Here is an 18,557-nt window from a genome sequence, read left to right as displayed (position 1 = left end):
GGCGGGCGAGCCGTGGCCAGCAGCCCTCGGCCTCGCGACGGCTGCCAACGCTCGGTCAGGAGCCCGGTCGCCACGTCCCCGACAGGGGGCGGCTGACAGCACCCACACGTTCCGGAGAGACACGCGCGAGCTTCCACGCGGCAAAGCTGGAGGCCCTCGAGAGAGCACGGCTGGACATTGCGTCCCTGACCCCCAACCCCAGCCGCCCACGGCTGCCCCCAGGATCCCGGCCGAGACGCTCTGGCCCGCGTCTCTATGGCAGGAAGCAGGAACCGGAAGCGGAAGCGGGCCGCCGGGGCAAGGGGCGGGGCCTCGGCCTCCACCTCCGCTGCGGACGAGGCGAGATGGCGGCCACCGAAGGGGTCGGGGAGGCTGCGGCAGGCGGCGAGGCGGGTCAGCCGGAGCAGCCGCCGCCCCAGCCGCACCCACCGCCCGCCCAGCTGCAGCAGCAGGGTGAGGAGATGGCGGCCGAGGCCGGAGAAGCAGTGCCGTCCCCTATGGACGACGGGTTTCTGAGCCTGGACTCGCCCACCTACGTCCTGTACAGGTAACGGCCCGGGAGGGCGTGGGGCGGAGGAGGCGAGTCCGCGGGGAGCCGGCTTGGCGCGGGCGGGTCCGCAGGGGGAGCCCGCAGACGGCGCTCCTTCGGCTGTCAGGATTCGGAGCGTGGAGGTGTTTCCCGCGCTCTCCCGTGGGCCCCGCTCGCCATGGCGGTGCCGGAGGGGCGGAAGCGGGGAGCGCCAGCGTAAGGTCTTTGAGGGCTGAGCCGTGTCCCCGCAACCGGGGTTTCAGAGCCTGGTAGCGCCGGGTAGGCTGCAGGCGCTGAAAGGGACGCCTTGCTTTGAACCCAGCGCGGCGAAGTGATGTGTTAGCGCTGCTGTCGGTCTTTGCTGGCACACCTGCACGCAGCCCCGTGCCCACGTGTCCCTTGCTTTGAGCAGCGACGCCGGTTGCCTGTTGCCAGGCGGACCTGCCGACGCTAAGGCGTCCTGCATCTCACTTCCCTCCATAGTCCTCCATAAACCCGTTAGATGGCTCATCTGCCTGGATTTTCTGCATGAGTGAAAGCTGGTGTTTCACAGTGGCTCCTCCCCTCCGGACCTTCTCTCTGGGTTGTGGGAATGCCCAGGTTCTCAACACGACTGAGCCTGCTCTGCTGTCACAGCCTCGCCTTCCCAGGGCTCTAGGTGTCACGCGCAGGTAGCTGTATCCCTTGCATCTCCTCCTGTCGTGGACACACGGTGTCTGGACGGCCTGGAGTCTCTGCCGCCTACGGCTGATCAACATAGGGAGATACAGAGTGGGTGACAAAAAAAAGACCAGGGGAAGAGTGGCTGAACCTACTTTGGTCACGTTGTGAACAATTCACGTGGAAATTTGTGTCAGCATGTATTGTCACTGTAATGTCATTTTTGCCATTGAGAATGAGTAGTAGTCATTGCTCCTGAGCGGCTATGCACGTTTTAAACACTTAACATCTGTTACCTCAGCGAACCCTAAAAACAGTCTTCAACCTTGGTTGGTAAGGTTATCATCCCTGTTTATAAACAAAGTAACTGGGCCCAGAACGATCAAGTAACTTGCCCTAGGACACTCAGCTGTGGAGTGGGAGAGCGAGTACTCCGGTTTAGGCAGTTGTCAGATTCCAGAACCTGCTCTCTTAGTCACCACCTGGGCCACTTCTCTAGTATGCAGCAAACGAATAGCTTTTAATTTTTTAAAATGTCAGTTCTTAGTGAGTTGTTACTCAAGATTTGTAAAAAATGCTGAGTCCAGTCTTTGCCAATCAGGGAATTAGATCAGTTGTGTGCCTATAGCAAAATATAGTTATTCCAGTTTTAAAACTAAATTTGAGAGGCCAGCGCTGTGGCTGGTGGAGCAGGTAAAGCCACCGCTTGCAATGCCAAATGCCATTTGGGCCCTGGTTCTAGTCGCAGCAGCTCCACTTCTGATCCAGCTCTCTGCTATGGCCTGGGAAAGCAGTGAAAGATGGCCCAAGGGCTTGGACCCCTGCACCCTCATGGGAGACCCAGAACATCATCCTGGTTCCTGGCTTCGGATTGGCCCAGCTCTGGCCATTGCAGCCATTTGGGTAGTGAACCAGCAGATGGAAGAGTCTCTCTCTCTCTCTCTGCCTCTCTGTAACTCTGCCTTTCAAATAAATAAATCTTTAAAAAAAAAAAAAACTTTCAATTTGAAAATGGGTGATTAACATTTTTAATCCAAAAATTATTAGTTTTATTTATTAGTTTAAAAGTTTAGTATGTAAAACAAAGTGGGAAAATATGGTCCTGAAGAACCCAACCATGATTACATTAAGATCTCTAACTTACTGGTGCTAATGTAAGTGTACTTTTTTTTTTTTAAAGAATTTTTACAAACATCAGAGTTCTTTTTCTTATGTATTTGAATATAATCACTGAAAAAAATGTTTATTTTTAGGGACAGAGCAGAATGGGCTGATATTGATCCAGTACCACAGAATGATGGTCCCAATCCAGTGGTCCAGATCATCTATAGTGAAAAATGTAAGTTTGTTTTTATTTGAAAAAGACCTGTAAGTCAAACTTAGTAGCAGAGTTGCAATTCACAACTGTGGGCACTGGTGCAAGTCCTGGCTGTTTCACTTCCAATGTGCCTGGGAAAGCAGTGGATGATGGATGAAATATTTGGGACTCTGAACCCATGTGGGAAACACAGAAGACACTCCTGGCTTCTGGATTTGGCCTGGTTCAGCCCTGGCCATTGCAGCCATTTGAGGAGTGACACTGGATGAAAGATCTTGCCCTGGGTCTGTGTCTCCCTCTTTCTCTGTGTCATTCTGCCTTTTAAATATATAGATCTTTTGAAAAAAAGAAATTCAGACCGGCGCCGCGCCTCACTAGGCTAATCCTCTGCCTGCGGCGCCCGCACCCCGGGTCCTAGTCCCAGTTGGGGTGCTGGATTCTGTCTCGGTTGCTCCTCTTCCAGTAGCGGCCACTTGGGGGGTGAACCAATGGAAAAAGGAAGACCTTTCTCTCTCTCTCTCTCTCTCTCTCTCTCTCATTGTCTCACTCTGTCTGTCAAAAAAGATAAAAAAAAAAAAAATTTTCAGGGACCAGAGCCGTAGTTCCCTTGGTTGATCATCCGCTTGTGGCACCAGCATCCCATGTGGGCGCTGAGTTCTAGTCCTGGTTGCTCCTCTTCCAGTCCAGCTCTCTGCTGTGGCCCGGCAGGCCAGTGGAGGATGGCCCAAGTCCTTGGGCTCCTGCACCCACATGGGAGACCAGGAAGAAGCTCCTGGCTTCCGATTGGCACAGCGCCGGCCATAGCGGCCATTTGAGGAGTGAACCTATGCAAGGAAGACCTTGCTCGCGCGCGCGCGCGCTTTCTCTCTCTCTCTCTTTCTCTCACACTGTCTATAACTGTCAAATAAATTAAAACAAAAAAGAAAAAGAAATTCATAACTAAATGGCAGATTAGGTGACAGATTTTTGTCTAATAAAAATATGAATGATTTAGGGTGAGTTGATTTGTAATTTTTTCATGATGGGTTTTATTTTGTCTGAAGAATGGTGACGATCTAGTAATGAATGTCACATTATAATACATAGTAGCTGCTATGTGATGGTGCTTTTCCTTTGCTGTTTAATCTGCATGTAGGAGATCACAAATGAGTTACTGTTTTATTTAGAATGTACTCTGGTTGTTGAAACAGCATTTTAAAATATATTTTCACAATGAAATGTTAGGCTCAGTTAGAATACATTTATTGATATTTAAAATGGGTGGATTATATTCTTGGACAAAGTATTCTTTCATAATGAATGTGAAGATGCTTTGTAAATTGAAGGTCATGCTAATGTTAATTGTTAGTTGTTCTAGGAAAGGGTAGAATGAATACATTGGAATGTTAGTTTTGTAATTTATATATTTCTTTCAGTTAAGGCTTTATTATCCAAGATCATTCCTCTTTTACAAAAGCTTTTACTATTGTAATATTTTTGATTGTGAAAGGATGGTTAGAAATGTCTGAAAATGTTTGTGTGGGGGTTTGCCTTACTATGTATGAAAGTGCACCACTTAAAATTAACATAAGGGACCCAAGTGCTTGGACCCTGCACCAACATGGGAGACCAGGAGAAGCACCTGGCTCCTGCGCACCGGCCGCAGTGGCCATTGAGGGGGTGAAACAACGGAAAAGGAAGACCTTTCTCTCTGTCTCTCACACTGTCCACTCTGCCTGTCAAAAAAAAAAATAAATAAATAAAAATAAGATTAACGTAGGGGAAACTGGAACTGAAATAAATAGATTAATAGAGACTCTATATATAGTTCAGCATGTGTGTGGGGAAAAAACATTTTCAGTAATTGCATTCCCATGTGCAGTATTGTATCAATCCTGTGGCAGCCATGTAACATTAGAATATCCAATCAAATGCATGCAGGTAACCATATAAGAGAGACAAAGAGACTAAAAACATGTATAAGGGAAAACCCTTCTTTGTTCCAGGCTCAAGATTTTAGAAAAGAAATTCCACCTGGGCCTTATACCAGCATAATAAAAGACTACTTCCTGTTAAGAGGCCTTGGTGTCTTGTCTCAGTACACAAATCCTGCTACACAAATAAGTTAAAAATAAAGCAGTATGAAGAAGATACACCATATAAAACAGGATTGATACTCAGAATTTAAAAGGAATTCCTACAAGAGACTGAACGCTTAGTCAAAAAACCAACCAAGGGTATGAACTGGTAACCAAAGAACAGAAAGAGTATTCCATTGGCCATTAAATAGGGTGAAAAAATCCTATTGAATTATGAATGGAAATTAAGAAAATTGTAAAAGAGATGCCGTTTCTATCCATGAATTCAATGGCAAAATGTATTTATTGTATTTATTTGAAAGGCTCTATGTTGGCTCACTCCTCAAAGGCCCACAGGAGCTGGGGCTGGGCCAGGCTGAAGCAGGCAGACAGTAACACCATCCAGTTCTCCCACATGGTGACAGACTAAGTACTGGAACCATCACCTCCTGCCTCCCAAATGCACATTAGCAAGAAGCCGGAATCAGGAGTGGAGCCAGAACTTGAGTCCCGGAAGTCTGATATGGGAGGTAGGTGTCCCAAGCAGTGACTTAACTTCTGGGCCATGATACCTCTCCCAGAGAGTGTGGCTACAGTGTGGCTGCTTGGGACGTCTGCATCCCATGGGTAGTCCTGGCTACTCTGCTTTGGATCCAGCTTGCTGCTAATGCAGTCCTGGGAGGCAACAGGCGATGGCTCTAGTACTTTGAGTGCCTCCCACTCACATGGGAGACCTGGAGTCCTGAGCTCATGATTTCAACATGGCCCAGCCCCTGGCTGTTATAGGCATGTGGGGACTGAACCAGCAGATGAAATGCCTCTGTCTTTGTCTCTCTGCCTTTGAAATAAAGTGAAAGGGGGAAAATTTTTACAGAAAAAATTCAATGAGCATGTAATTCTATTTAGTGTAGTTAAGAGTTTAGTTGTCACCTTCTGATTAGTTAGGTGTAAGTGTCATTTTATCAAATTGGTTTTGATTTGCCTACATAGGAATCCACGGTGTTAGAGCTGTCTTATCCCAGTGGCCTCCCAATTAGGAATTTTAACTGTGTGTGTGTGTGTGTGTGTGGCTGTCTATGTTGGTACAGTGTCTGTGTCGTAGCCCATAGTTGTTTGATTTTTTTGTTTGTGTTTGTTTTTTTTAAGGTTTTATTTATTTGAGAGGTAAAGTTACAGATGGTGAGAAAGAAAGACAGAAAGAAAGGTCTTCTATCCACTGGTTCACTCCCCAAATGGCCGCAACAGCCAGAGCTGGGCTGATCCAAAGCCAGGAGCCAGGAGCTTCTTCTGGGTCTCCCATGTGGGTTCAGGGGCCCAAGTGCTTTGGCCACCTTCTACTGCTTTCCCAGGCACATTAGCAGACAGCTGGATCAAGTGGAGCAGCCGGGACTCTTAACCATGTGGGATGCTGGCTTCACAGGTGGCAGCTTAACCTGCTGTACCACAGTGCCATCCCCCTAAATTAAACTTTTTAAATCTATTGTATAGAAGCAGGTAACCTTTATATGTCTCAAAGATTATAAAGAGTGGCTTAAAGCTGTGGCACTGTGGATAAAGCTGCAGCCTGCAGTGCCAGCATCCCAGATGGGCACTGGCTCTAGACCCAGCTGCTCCATTTCCAATACAGCTCTCTGCTGTGGCCTGGGAAGGCAGTGGAAAATGGCCCTGGTCCTTGGGCCCCTGCAAGCCATGTGGGAGACCCGGAAGAAACTCCTGGCTCCTGGCTTTGGATTGGTGCAGCTCTGGCTGTTGCAGTCATCTGGGAAGTGAACCAGTGCGTGGAAGACCTTTTCCAGGTCTTGAACCGGTGCCCACATGGGATGCCAGTGCTTCGGGCCAGGGCGTTAACCTGCTGTGCCACAGTGCCGGCCCCCCATTACCCTTCTTTTAAAGATTTATTTATTTATCTATTTGAAAGAGTTACAGAGGGAGAGACCTTCCATCCGCTGTTCGCTCCCCAAATGGCCACAGAGGCCAGCACTAGGCAAGGCTGAAGCCAGGAGCTTCATCTGGGTCTCCCACGTGAGTGGTAGGGATCTAAAACACTTGAGCCATCTTCCACTGCTTTGCCCAGGCTGCTAGCCCAGGGAGCAGGATCAGAAGTGGAGCAACTAGGACATGAACCAGCACGCATATAGGATGCCAGCATTAGAGGGGGCGGTTTTACCACAATGCCAGCCCCAGTTATTTATTATTTTTTAAAGATTTATTTATATAGAAGGCAGAGTTACAGAGAGAGGAGAGACAGAGAGATCTTCCATTGGCTGGTTCACTCTCCAAATAGCTGTAACAACCAGGGCTGGGCCAGACCAAAATCAGGAGTTCATCCAGATCCCCATTGGTAGCAGGGCTCAGGCACTTGGGCCATCTTCCACTGCTTTTCCCAGGCCATTGACGGGGAGCTGGATCAGAAGTGGAGTAGCTGGAACATGAACTGGCACCCACATGGGATGCCAGCATCACAGGTGGTAGCTTTTACCCACTAAGCCATGACACTGGCCACTCTCCCCCTCCTTTTAAGTAGCCAGTAATTATCCTTGGGTGCTTTGTGTGCATATAGGAGTATATTTGTAAGAACACTACCTGGAACTAGAATTGTTAGGTCAATGAGTATGTAAATTTAGATTTTAAATAGATTTACCTAATTTTCCATAGAGGTTTGTACTAGTTTGTATTACCTTTAGTAATTCATAAGTGAAAGAAGCTTGTTAGAACACTGGGTGATGTCACTTGAGATACCTACATCCCATGTCAGAGGGCCTGGATTTGAGTCCTGGCTCCACTCCTCTTCCAACTTCCTGCTAATGCCTACCCTGGGAGGCAGTAGGTGATGGTACAAGTGGTTGGGTCTTTGCCACCATATGGGAGACCTTGGTGGACTTCCAGGCTTCTGGCTTCAATCTGGCCCAGCCTCAACTGTTGGGGGCATTTGGGGCGTAAATAAGCAGATAGTGTTTCTTTCTTTGTCTCTGCTTTTCAAAAAAAAAAATATTTATATATATATTTATATGGAAGGATAAGGAATCAGTTTACAGTGGGTTCCTTCTAGGGAGGAATACTGGGAGCTTAGTGGAATTGAAATTTATTTATTTATTTATTAAAGTTTTATTATTATTTGGAAGGCAGAGTTTCAGAGAGAGAGAGAAATCTTCTATCCACTCAAATGGTTGCAATGACCAGAGCTGACCCAGTCCGAAGCCAGGAGCCAGGAGCTTCTTCCAGGTTTCCTGCTTGGGTGCAGGGACTCAAGGATTTGGGCCATCTTCCACTGCTTTCCCAGGCCATAGCAGTGAACTGGATCAGAAGTAGAGCAGCCGGGTCTGGAACCGGCACCCATTTGGGATGCTGCCACTGCAGGTGGCAGTTTTATCTGCTACGCCACAGGGCTAGCCCCAGAATTGAAATTTAGTGTGAACCTTTTTATACTGTTGGAACTTTCTACCATTATGCACCTTTTTTAAACGTCTAATCATGTGAGGAAAACAGCCCTGTGAGTCTAGTTGAGTTTTCCACACTTTTAATTTGATACCTAAGATCTTTGGGAGGTTTGGAGTCTGGCAGTAACCTACAAAGCAGTGTGTGTAGAGATATATGTGTACCCATGCTTAGTGCCGTGACACAGGAGAGTTTCAGGGTGGCGGTCACTGTCATTTGACTATTTTGCTTATTGTTAAAAATCATATACATGTAAATTTCTTTCTACACAGGTATAAGAATATTTTACATCACTGAGTTAGTTTGAAACAATCTTATTTATTCATTTGCAAGTATCTGTTTACTTTGAAAGGCACCAGGGCAGAGAGGGAGACCTCTCATCTGCTGGTTCACTTCCTAAATGCCCACACCAATTGCGCTGGACCAGGCTTGAAGCCAAGAGGTGGGAACTCAGTCTGGATCTCCCATGTGGGTGGCAGGGACCCAGCCTACTTCCCAGGGTGAGCAAAGCAGGAAACAGGAATCAGGAGCAGATCCAGGACTTGAATCCAGGTGTCTTGTTTTTTAAAGTTGTTTTTCTTTTCTTCCTTCCTTTCTTTTTCTTTGAATTTATTCAAAAGGCAGAGTGACAGAGAGAGAGAGAGAGAGACAGACAGACAGATCTTCCGTCCACCAGTTCACTCCCCAAATGCCTGCGACAACTAGGGCTGGGCCAGGCTAAAGCCAGGAGCAGGGAACTCCATCCAGGTCTCCCACATGGGTGGCAGGGACCCAAGTACTTTGGCCTATCTTCCCCTATTTTCCCATGTGCATTAGCAGGGATCTGGATTGGAAGTGGAGCAGTCTGGGACCTGAGCCAACACTCCTGTATGGGATGCTGGTGTAACAAGTGGCAGCTTAATCAGCTGTGTCTCAGTGCAGGCCCCATAAAAGGTGTGAAGCTCTGTGTCACATGCCTGCCTTCTGGGTTGGTTAAAGTAAAAGAGGGAGTCCTAATGCAGTGGTGTGCTCTTCTCCAGTTAGAGATGTGTATGATTACTTCCGAGCTGTTCTGCAGCGTGATGAGAGAAGTGAACGAGCTTTTAAACTGACCCGAGATGCTATTGAATTAAATGCAGCCAATTACACAGTGTGGTAAGTAATACACATCATTCGTATTTCCATGTCTCATGTTCTAGTTCATGTGACTTTTTAAAAATTTTATTAAAAGAATACTTCACATTAGGGTGAAGTCAGCAGTTGGAGGAAAAATAGTAATCTCTACCCATTCTTTTCACCCCCACAGTGGGAACTACTTTTTTTTTTCTTTTTCTTTTTCTTTTAATTGTGAGTATGGATTTAGTTGGGTTTAAATTTTTATTTATTTGAAAGACATACACACACACACACACACACATACAGAGTGACCTCCTACCTGCTGGTTCACTCCCCAGATACCTTCAACAGCTGGGCCTGGGCCTGGGCCTGGGCCTGGGCCTGGGCCAGGGCCAGGGCCAGGCTGAAGCCAGCAGCTCTGTCTCCCCTGTGGGTTCCAGAGACGCAGTTACTTGAGCCATCTGCTGTTGACACCCAGGGTGCACATGAGCAGGAAGGCATAATTGGGAGCAGAGCCAGCACTTGAACCCAGGCACTCCAGCGTGGGATGTGGGCGCCCCGAACAATCTTAAACACTATCAAGTGGTCACTAGACAGCAGTAATTTTTTAAATTAACCTAATATACTTCAGTGTTGCTTTTAACTCTTTTCATTTTGGACCTCATCTATTTCATCTGCAAAGGAAAGTTCATTCTTCACTACTCTCCCTCCATTAAAATGAATAATCAATTTATGGTATATACTAACTCACTTTTTGTTTAAAGATTTATTTATTACTTATTTGAAAGGCAGAGTTACAGAGAGAGAGGGACAGACAGAGATCTTCCGCTGCCTGTTTACTCTCCACGTGTCTGCTGGCCAAGGAGCCATGAATTTCTTCCACGTTGCCCACATGGGTAGCAGGGGCCCAAGTACTTGGGCCATCTGCTGCTGCTTTTCCAAGGCTATTAGCAGGGAGCTGGATCGGAAGTGGAGCAGCTAAGATTTGAACTGCTGCCCAAGTGGGACACTGTTGTCTCAGGCAGTAGCTTTACCTGCTGCTCCACAATGCCAGTCCCAAGATTTATGTATTTAAAAGTGTTTAGTTTTCCTTCCGATTTATTGGTAGAATTCTAGGTTAGAAGTCATTTTCTTTCAGAATTTTAAAACTGATTTTCCTTTTTTTTTTTTTTTTTAAGCTTCTGTTTCAGGTTGAAAAGGTTACTATTCCTTTGCCTAAACTTTTTTATACTGAAGTTTTAAGATTTTTTTGTTTATCTTTTTGATGCTCTTTCTGGAGTACCTTTTAGTTGCATATTGTACCTCCTGAATTGTCTTTCCTTACTTCATTTCTTTTTTTTTTTTTTTATTTTGAGGTATTTCCTCAATTTTATCTTCTAACTCTTCCACTGACATTTTAATACACTTTTAATTTTAATTGACACATAATTGGACATATTTATGAGGCATAGTGTTGTTTACAAAAACGAGTTTGGGGCTGCTTGCCACCAGAAGCCAGTACTCGAAAGACTAAGGATTGATGGCGAGAAATCAGGTTTATTCAAGAGGCTGGCAAGCTGAAGAGATGACCGAGGTGATTGCCACCAAGACCATCTCAGGTTTGCAGGTTTGCAGGAGAGCTATTGAAGGGAGCAGAAAGGAAAGGAAAGAGGATCAGGAACAAGGGGAACCAAGGACAAGGCCTGCTGTGCGTTGGCTTTGGCCCGACAGTAAGGGGCTGCTTGGAGTCACAGTGGTTATTTTCCATTTGCAGTCATAAATCTCATCCGCCCAACACGCTGACCAGAGCCAGATTACTGTGCAACTTCAGCCGAGTTTCTCAAGGTCACTATCTGGAATTCTCAAGCAAGCATTCTTCATTACTTATGTTAGTTGCAAAGCCTGCGGCTAAGCAACTGTTTCTGCAATGGAGAGTGAAAGAGGACCGGTTCTGTTAGTGTTACATTTCAGTCTCTTGGCAGTTAGGTGTTTCACATTATGTTTTGCTAGGTCAGTTAACACTGTGTGTTTGCTCATGTTTTGCATGTTTTGTTGTCCTATTCAAGTTGCCATGGTTTTCCCTTGTCCCTATTCTCTCCTACCTTCTGTTTTCCTTTATTATCCTGTTAGTAGAATTTTATTAGAGAGTGAGAATAAATTCATTTATATAGTGTATTTAACTGGCATTCACAGTATGATATTCAATCATTTTATGTCTTTAAAATACACTTTCTTAATTGTTAAGAAATTTCTGACTATAATAGTACAAAGGAACTTAGAATGCAATTTGAAATTTCCTGAACAGTTTTTTTTTTTTAAAGCAGTATACCTAGAGTTGACCTAGAAGCCAAATGCTTGTATTTAAGTGCTCTATGCTATGGCCATACCACCCTGAACTCATCTTGTCTAAGTGCTCTTTGATGCCTACTTTTCTTTAATAATAATGAAAGAGAAATAGTGTTTTCCCTATTTAGCATTTATTTTTGGAAGATAACTTTTAGGGGCTGGCATTGTGGCACAGCAGTTTAAGCATCTCATATGAGCACTGGTTCAAGTCCTGGCTGCTCCACTTCTGGTCCAGCTCCCTGCTCTTGCGTCTGGGAAAGCAGCAGATGATGGTCCCTGCCACCCATATTGGAGACATGGACGGAGTTCCAGGCTCCTGCCTGTGGCCTGGCCCAGCCTTGACCATTGTGATCTTTTGGGGAGTGAACCAGAAGGTGGAAAATCTCTCTTTCTCTGTCTCTCCCTCTTTCTCTGTAACTCTGCCTTTCAAATAAATAAATACACTTTTTTTTTTTTAAAAGGTAACTTTTAAAGTAGACCCTAGATTATTCTTTGATTATGTATTGTTAGACATTTTGAAGTAAAAATAGACCGGAATGAGCCATGTTTTTAGGAAGTATTTTTTTAATCATTTGACTTCACCTGTGAAATTAAAGAGAAGCTTGTTTGATTTATGAGTAGCATTTTTTTGTTGATTCTAAAAGTACAATATTTGATATGTTTATAATAGAGTTAGTTTATTATGTGAAGAGATGTCTTTGCTTCTCATTGTGGGACACTGCTAAACAGCTTAATTCAAATTAACTAACAATTAATTGGTTGTCCTTCATTCCTTAAAGTTCAGAAGTTTACTTCCATCTCATGTTTGTTGCCTTTCACTGTTTTTATTTTAGATGCTTGATTCTTCTAGTTACTAGATGCTTGCATGAATTTGGACAACCAAAAGCAGTGAGATTGTTAAACATTCTTTGTTCCAGAGAGTACCTACCAAAAATGTGGCTTACATATTGTTGTCCTGTAGCTTTATTTGATACAGTTGTGAGGCAACTTAGGTGGCGTAATGAGACTTTGGATGCTTGCTGTTTGCTCTAGGCATTTTCGGAGAGTTCTCTTGAAGTCCCTTCAAAAGGATCTACATGAAGAAATGAACTACATTACTGCAATAATTGAGGAGCAGCCCAAAAACTATCAAGTTTGGTAAGATAAAAGTAGGAAGGAGACACATCACTGTGCTTACAGTACTTGCCAGTGGATGTTGAGATAATAGGGACATTTCATTTGCTTCTTTAAAATTTCAGCACTTTACGTTGGAGCTAATGTTGCCTGCCATATAGGATTGTTAGGGAGATTCATTGAGATAACTTTATGTTCATGCTCAAAATGCTGCCTCACTGTGATTAACACTAAGCTGTTAGCTGCCATTGTTATTTATTTCAAGTTTCAACATTAGTGTGCAATACTGCTAGAGCCAAAAAAATTTTTAAGTGAAAATTTGCAAAGTGTTTTCTATTCATTATGTTATGATGACTTTCTGGTATTTGATCTTTTGTTCATTTGTTTAATTTTTTTTTTTTTTTTTTTAATTTATTTGACAGAGTTATAGAATGAGAGAGAGAGAAAGGTCTTCCTTCGGTTGGTTCACCCCCCAAATGGCCACTACGGCCAGAACTATGGCGATCTGAAGCCAGAAGCCAGGAGCCAGGTACTTCCTCCTGGTCTCCCATGCAGGTACAGGGGCCCAAGCACTTGGGCCATCCTCCACTGCCTTCCTGGGCTACAGCAGAGAGCTGGGCTGGAAGAAGAGCAACCGGGACTAGAACCCGGTGCGCATATGGGATACTGGCGCCACAGGCGGAGGATTAACCCAGTGAGCCACGGTGCTGGCCCCTGTTCATTTGTTTATTTAAGCAGTATTGATACTGGGGATACAAAGATGAATCTGACATGGTCTAAAGGGGAAAACAAATAATAAAACTAGTTATTTTACAGAGCAGTGTGAAAAGTATGATGATAGAGCTTTTTCAAAGGGTATATTTGATCTAGAAAGTAAGGTCCTAAGTTAGCATGAACAGAATATGGGGATTGTTACAAATGGGGCAGTAGAGTGGAATAGGAAAAAAGAAAGAGATTTTGGAGAAAGAAGACTGAGAGCAAATATGGAGGAAATGGAATCCAAACAGTACCCAGCAGGTGATGAGTGGCTTTGAATGACAGCTTCCATGCTGTTGTGGTGAAGAGGCAGGGAGGAGTTCTCTGCTTTCTGTGCCACTGCCTGTCTGCTCATAACACAGGAATTCTCACACAGCGACCCACACACTCACATCCCGCACAACTTTATGTCTGAGATTTAGAGAAGCTTTTGAAAGGAAGGGCCTCTGAAGCAAAGAAAATACTCCGAGCGGAGCGTGGTTCACTCGGGACCATATGTAGTTCTGTGTGATTAGAGTACCTTTGAGGGGCCTGAGGACATAGGCACTAGAAGGTTAGAACGTGCCTTAGAAGTATTGCTAGAGGTTGGCTTATTTTAGTGGCAGCGAGGAGCTACTGACAAACTAATTCAGGAAGTGCCGTGATTGGATTGTGTCTCAGAAAGCTTATCCTGATGGCAGGTGGGAGATGGAGCAGAATCGGTTAACAATCCTGGAGTTTGATAAGTCCTGGGGTGGTGCAGGTGGAGATGGAGTTTCAGATGTTCTAGGGACAAGGAAAGAGCAGGGTACCTTCGAGAGAAAAGCTTTCAGTAAGTTTGGAAATCAAAGCAATGAGTTTTGATATATAATTTATTGAGAGAATGATGTCGGTACTTTTGGCTTGACAGTTGGTGGTGCCATCACTTAGGGAATTGGTGAGGCAAAGCAGCAATTTTTGGTAAAGAAAATGGGATCGATATTGGATAGGTGGAGTTTGTAGAAAAACCTATATCGAGCTGTCCAGCAGGTGGTTGAAAATGTCTCCAGTGGAGTGAGGACAGGATAGGTTGAGGACGGGATCTGGGGCTGTCTCCTGGCTGCAGATGCAGTGGAAGAATAGATGTAGATGCGGTTGCTCTGGGAGAATTGGAGTAGAAGGCTGAGTATAGAACGCTGATGAGCATCCCTCATCATTCAGGGGGCAGGTGAGTGTCTGGGCTGACTGATGGGAAGTCTGTCAGTGTTGTCCTAGAAACCAAGAGAAGAGAAACTGAAAAGGAAAAGGAAGGTCTGAAGAGGGACAGAGCAGTGGCTTTGTTGATTAGGTGGTTGTGAGTGCCTGCATGAGCAGTCCTCCCACCAGGGGTGGGGCTGGGTGGGTAGCAGGCTGGGCAGGGGCATTTCAAGGAGGAGGAAGGAAGGTAGCAATGGGTTGAATTTGGAAGTGGGAGATTAAGATTGGGTATTGAGAAATGAAGACACAGTGGTATCAGAGCTTTGATTTTGTTTTTTTGTCACAGAGATAAAGACTCCATGGTGAGGAGAGAGTTAATACAAAGAGAGAAGTTGGGAATTCTGGAGAAAAGGGGGGGATCAAGTCAAGGCTCAGGGTTGGGAAGGGGTCCAGCCCATTAGTTAGCCTTAGGAGGAAAAGCACCTTCATCCCAAACATGCACAGATACGGAGCATTAGCTGCCATCTGGCCCACCTGGGTAATAATAGGCTACATAATCAACTGTTATTTAAAATTTAAAAAAGATTTACTTATTTATTTGAAAGGATGAGTTACAGAGAGCGAGCGAGAGAAATCTTCCATCCTTTGGCTCACTCCCTGAATGGCCACAACAGTTGAGACTGGGCCAGGCTGAAGCCAGGAGCAAGGAGCTTCTTCGGGGTCTCCCACGTGGGTGGCAGGGGCCCAAGCAGTTGGACCATCTTCTGCTGCTTTCCCAGGCTCATCCAGCAGAGAGATGGATCGGAAGTGGAGCAGCATCCATATGGGATGCCAGTGTTGCAGGCTGTAATTTTACCACTATGCTGTAACACCAGCCCAAAGTGTTATTCTTAAGGAGTGTGCGTCCATATACTGTTAATTAATGTTCAAAGAATTTGAACATAATAGGCCTGATAGTCAACAACTGAACACTGTTTCGCAGGGTGGCAGTATTATAGAGGTTTTTGTTGGTAGAGTTTTTATTTTCATTCCTTAAAGAGAGGCAGAGATAGAGGTAATCAGTCTTCCATCCATTGGTTCACTCCTCAAATGCCTGCAACATTCGGGGTGGGGCCAGGCTGAAGCTAGCAGCCCGAAATTCAATCTAGGTTTCCCAGGTGAGCAGCAAGGACCCAAATGCTCAAGCCCTCATTTGCTTTCCCCGAGGACATCCATTAGTAGGAAGCTGTGTTGGAAGCAGAGGAGCTGGGACTCAAACCTGGCACTCCAGTATGGATGCAGGCATCTTAAGTGGCATCTTAACTACTGTGCCAAATGCCTGTCCTGCTTGTTAAACACAGAGCTATTTATTTGAGAGAGTGGGAAGGTGGGGTTGGGGGAAGAGGAGAAAAACCTGTCTACTAGTTCACTCCTCAGATGTCTTATAACAGCAGGGACTGAGCCAGAGGCTGAAGTTGGGAGCTGGAGACTCAATCCAGGTCTCCCATGTAGGTGGCAGGGACCCAAGTACTTGAGCCATTGTTTGCTGCCTCTTGGGATGTGCATTTGGAAGCAGAGGACCTAGGAGTTGAGCCAGGCACTCGCAGCACTGTTGTAACCACTGTGCCAACATGTGCCACTGTACATTTTGAATTGCCTGCTCTGCCGGTTCCTGTTACAACCAGTATAGTACAAGTAAGGCAAATCCTATATCCTAATTAATTGATAATTTTTTATAATCAGTCTTTTTTTTTAAGATTTATTTCTTTATTTGAAAGTCAGAGTTACACAGAGAGGAGAGGCAGGGGGAGAGAGAAGTCTTCCATCCAATGGGTCACTCCCCAATTGGCCGCAACAGCCAGAGCTGTGCTGATCTGAAGCCAGGAGCCAGGAGCTTCTTCCAGGTCTCCCACGCGGGTGCAGGGGCCCAAGCACTTGGGCCATCTTCTACTGTTTTCCCAGGGCATAGCAGAGAGCTTGATTGGAAGTGGAGCAGCTGGGTCTTGAACTGGCGCCCATATGAGATGCTGGCGCTTTCAGGCCAGGGTGTTAACCCACTGTGCCACAGCGCTGGCCCCTAATCAAAGTCTTACCATGAAAATATATGTTATAAGATAAACTCTTCAATTTAATATCTTTAAATGATAGACCATAAGAGCATCTTACTGTTTTGTTTGATATATGAGAGAATCTAGTTTTTAACTTTTCTGCGATAAAGAATTTACCAGGAACCCGGACAGATACAATGCTGCTAGTACTCACTGACTTGGAAGACTTCTAAAATAAACTTATAGAGAAATATAGGATTTTTCTCTTAGTGTAGCTTGCCTTAATAGTTTTAAGATGACTTCTTAAATTTGCCATGCATGTAGAATAGGTCATTCATTAAGCATATATATCCTTCCCTTTTTTCCTATCAAGCTTACTCCCTTTAGTATAATGAACATTATACTATAGTAGATTTTTAAAAAATCAGCTTTATTGAGATGTAATTCACATGCCATGCAGTTCACCAATTTAAGTGGTATAATTTGGTGATTTTTTAATATAGTCACACATAAGTACAACCATTATCAAAGTAAATTTTAGAATATTTCCACTTGGAGGCTTTTAAAATATTTTTCAGCTGAAGACAATTAAATAAACAGAGCCCATTATAAAATTCTTAGAAGTAGGGCCGGCACTGTGGTGTAGCAGGTAAAGTTGCTCCCTGCAGTGCCAGCATCCTGTGTGGATGCTACTTTGGATCCTGGCTGCTCCAGCTCTCTGCTATTACCTGGGAAATCAGTAGCGGATAGCCCATGTCCTTGGCCCCTGCACCCACATGGGAGACCTGGGACCCAGAAGAAGCTCCAGGCTCCTGGCTGTGGATTGGCCCGGCTTTGACCATTGCTGCCTTTTGGGAAATGAACCGGTGGATAGAAAACCTCTCTCTCTGCATCTGCCTCTCTGAAACTCTTTCAAATAAATAAATAAATCTTAATAAAAATTCCTAGAAGTATTTTCCTAGCACAAAAGCTCATTTTGAGAGGTATATCATAGCTGATTTGCTAGGGTACAAGTGTATTCAATTCTGTCCACTAACTGGTGGTGTGAGAAGTTGCTTGTAAGGTCTTTGGGACTTAAGGAAAACTGACAGAAGGATTCTGTACTTGTTCAAATAGCATCACATTTCCTCTGCTCTCTCATTGTATAATCTGGTAATGTTGCAAAAATCTTAGGAGTTTGGGGTTTTCTTTTTTCTTTTTTTTTTTTTTTTTTGACAGGCAGAGTTTGACAGAGAGAGAGAGACAGAGAGAAAGGTCTTCCTTCCGTTGGTTCGCCCCCAAATGGCCACTATGGCCGGCGCACTGCGCTGATCCGAAGCCAGGAGCCAGGTGCTTCCTCCTGGTCTCCCGTGTGGGTGCAGGGCCCAAGGACTTGGGCCATCCTCCACTGCCTTCCCGGGCCACAGCAGAGAGTTGGACTGGAAGAGGGGCAACCGGGACAGAATCTGGCGCCCCGACTGGGCCTAGAACCCAAGGTGCCAGCGCCACAGGCGGAGGATTAGCCTAGTGAGTCGTGGCGCTGGCCAGAAGTTTGGGGTTTTCAAAAGATTACATATTTCCAGATTTAGCTCGAGATAAACCTTCTTTAAACTATAGATTTCTGATACAATTTTGCACAAAAATTACTGCATTATGGTTTTTCAACTCTTGCTCATTGTCCTGAAGCTCTTTTTATGCAAGCATGCTAATACTTTATGAATGCAAAAGCGCTTTTCAGGAAAATATGAGCGTGATTACCAGGAGGAATGTTATACCTGGATTTGGGACCAAGCTCACTGATTTGACTTTGCAAGGAAAAATAGGCTTTCAAATCAAGCAACAATTTATAACCAAAACTTTAGTCCCAAGGATTCTCACAAAAACATTACAGATGACAGCTTGAAAAAAAAAATTACAAAGTAACTGAAAATTCAGCTCTGCAGTATGCCCTTAAAGTGGCAGGAACATTGATAGCTTTGAAATCTCAGATTTCCAAATAAGGACTTTTCTAAAGCCGGTGTATTTTCTGCAGCATTCACCTAAAGAACTTATGGCCTAAGTGAAGGTGAACGTCCTTCTATACCAATGAGACAACCTCTGCCCAGGGT

General features: G+C 44.9%; 1 protein-coding gene across 1 annotated transcript in view; it reads left to right on the top strand.

Annotated features, from left to right (window-relative positions):
- The first annotated feature begins 329 nt into the window (after nt 1–329).
- FNTA (farnesyltransferase, CAAX box, alpha) overlaps nt 330–18,557 on the top strand; it is a 31,442-nt gene continuing 13,214 nt past the window's right edge. The window contains exons 1-4 of the mRNA XM_062213696.1: nt 330–547; nt 2,443–2,528; nt 9,019–9,133; nt 12,452–12,556. Of these exons, the coding sequence (XP_062069680.1) occupies nt 345–547; nt 2,443–2,528; nt 9,019–9,133; nt 12,452–12,556 (509 nt within the window). The 5' untranslated portion in view covers nt 330–344. The remainder of the gene's footprint in view (nt 548–2,442; nt 2,529–9,018; nt 9,134–12,451; nt 12,557–18,557) is intronic.

This window comes from Lepus europaeus, chromosome 16 (genome assembly GCF_033115175.1).
Source record: "Lepus europaeus isolate LE1 chromosome 16, mLepTim1.pri, whole genome shotgun sequence".
NCBI lineage: Eukaryota > Metazoa > Chordata > Mammalia > Lagomorpha > Leporidae > Lepus > Lepus europaeus.
This window is presented reverse-complemented; position numbering and strand designations above follow the sequence as displayed.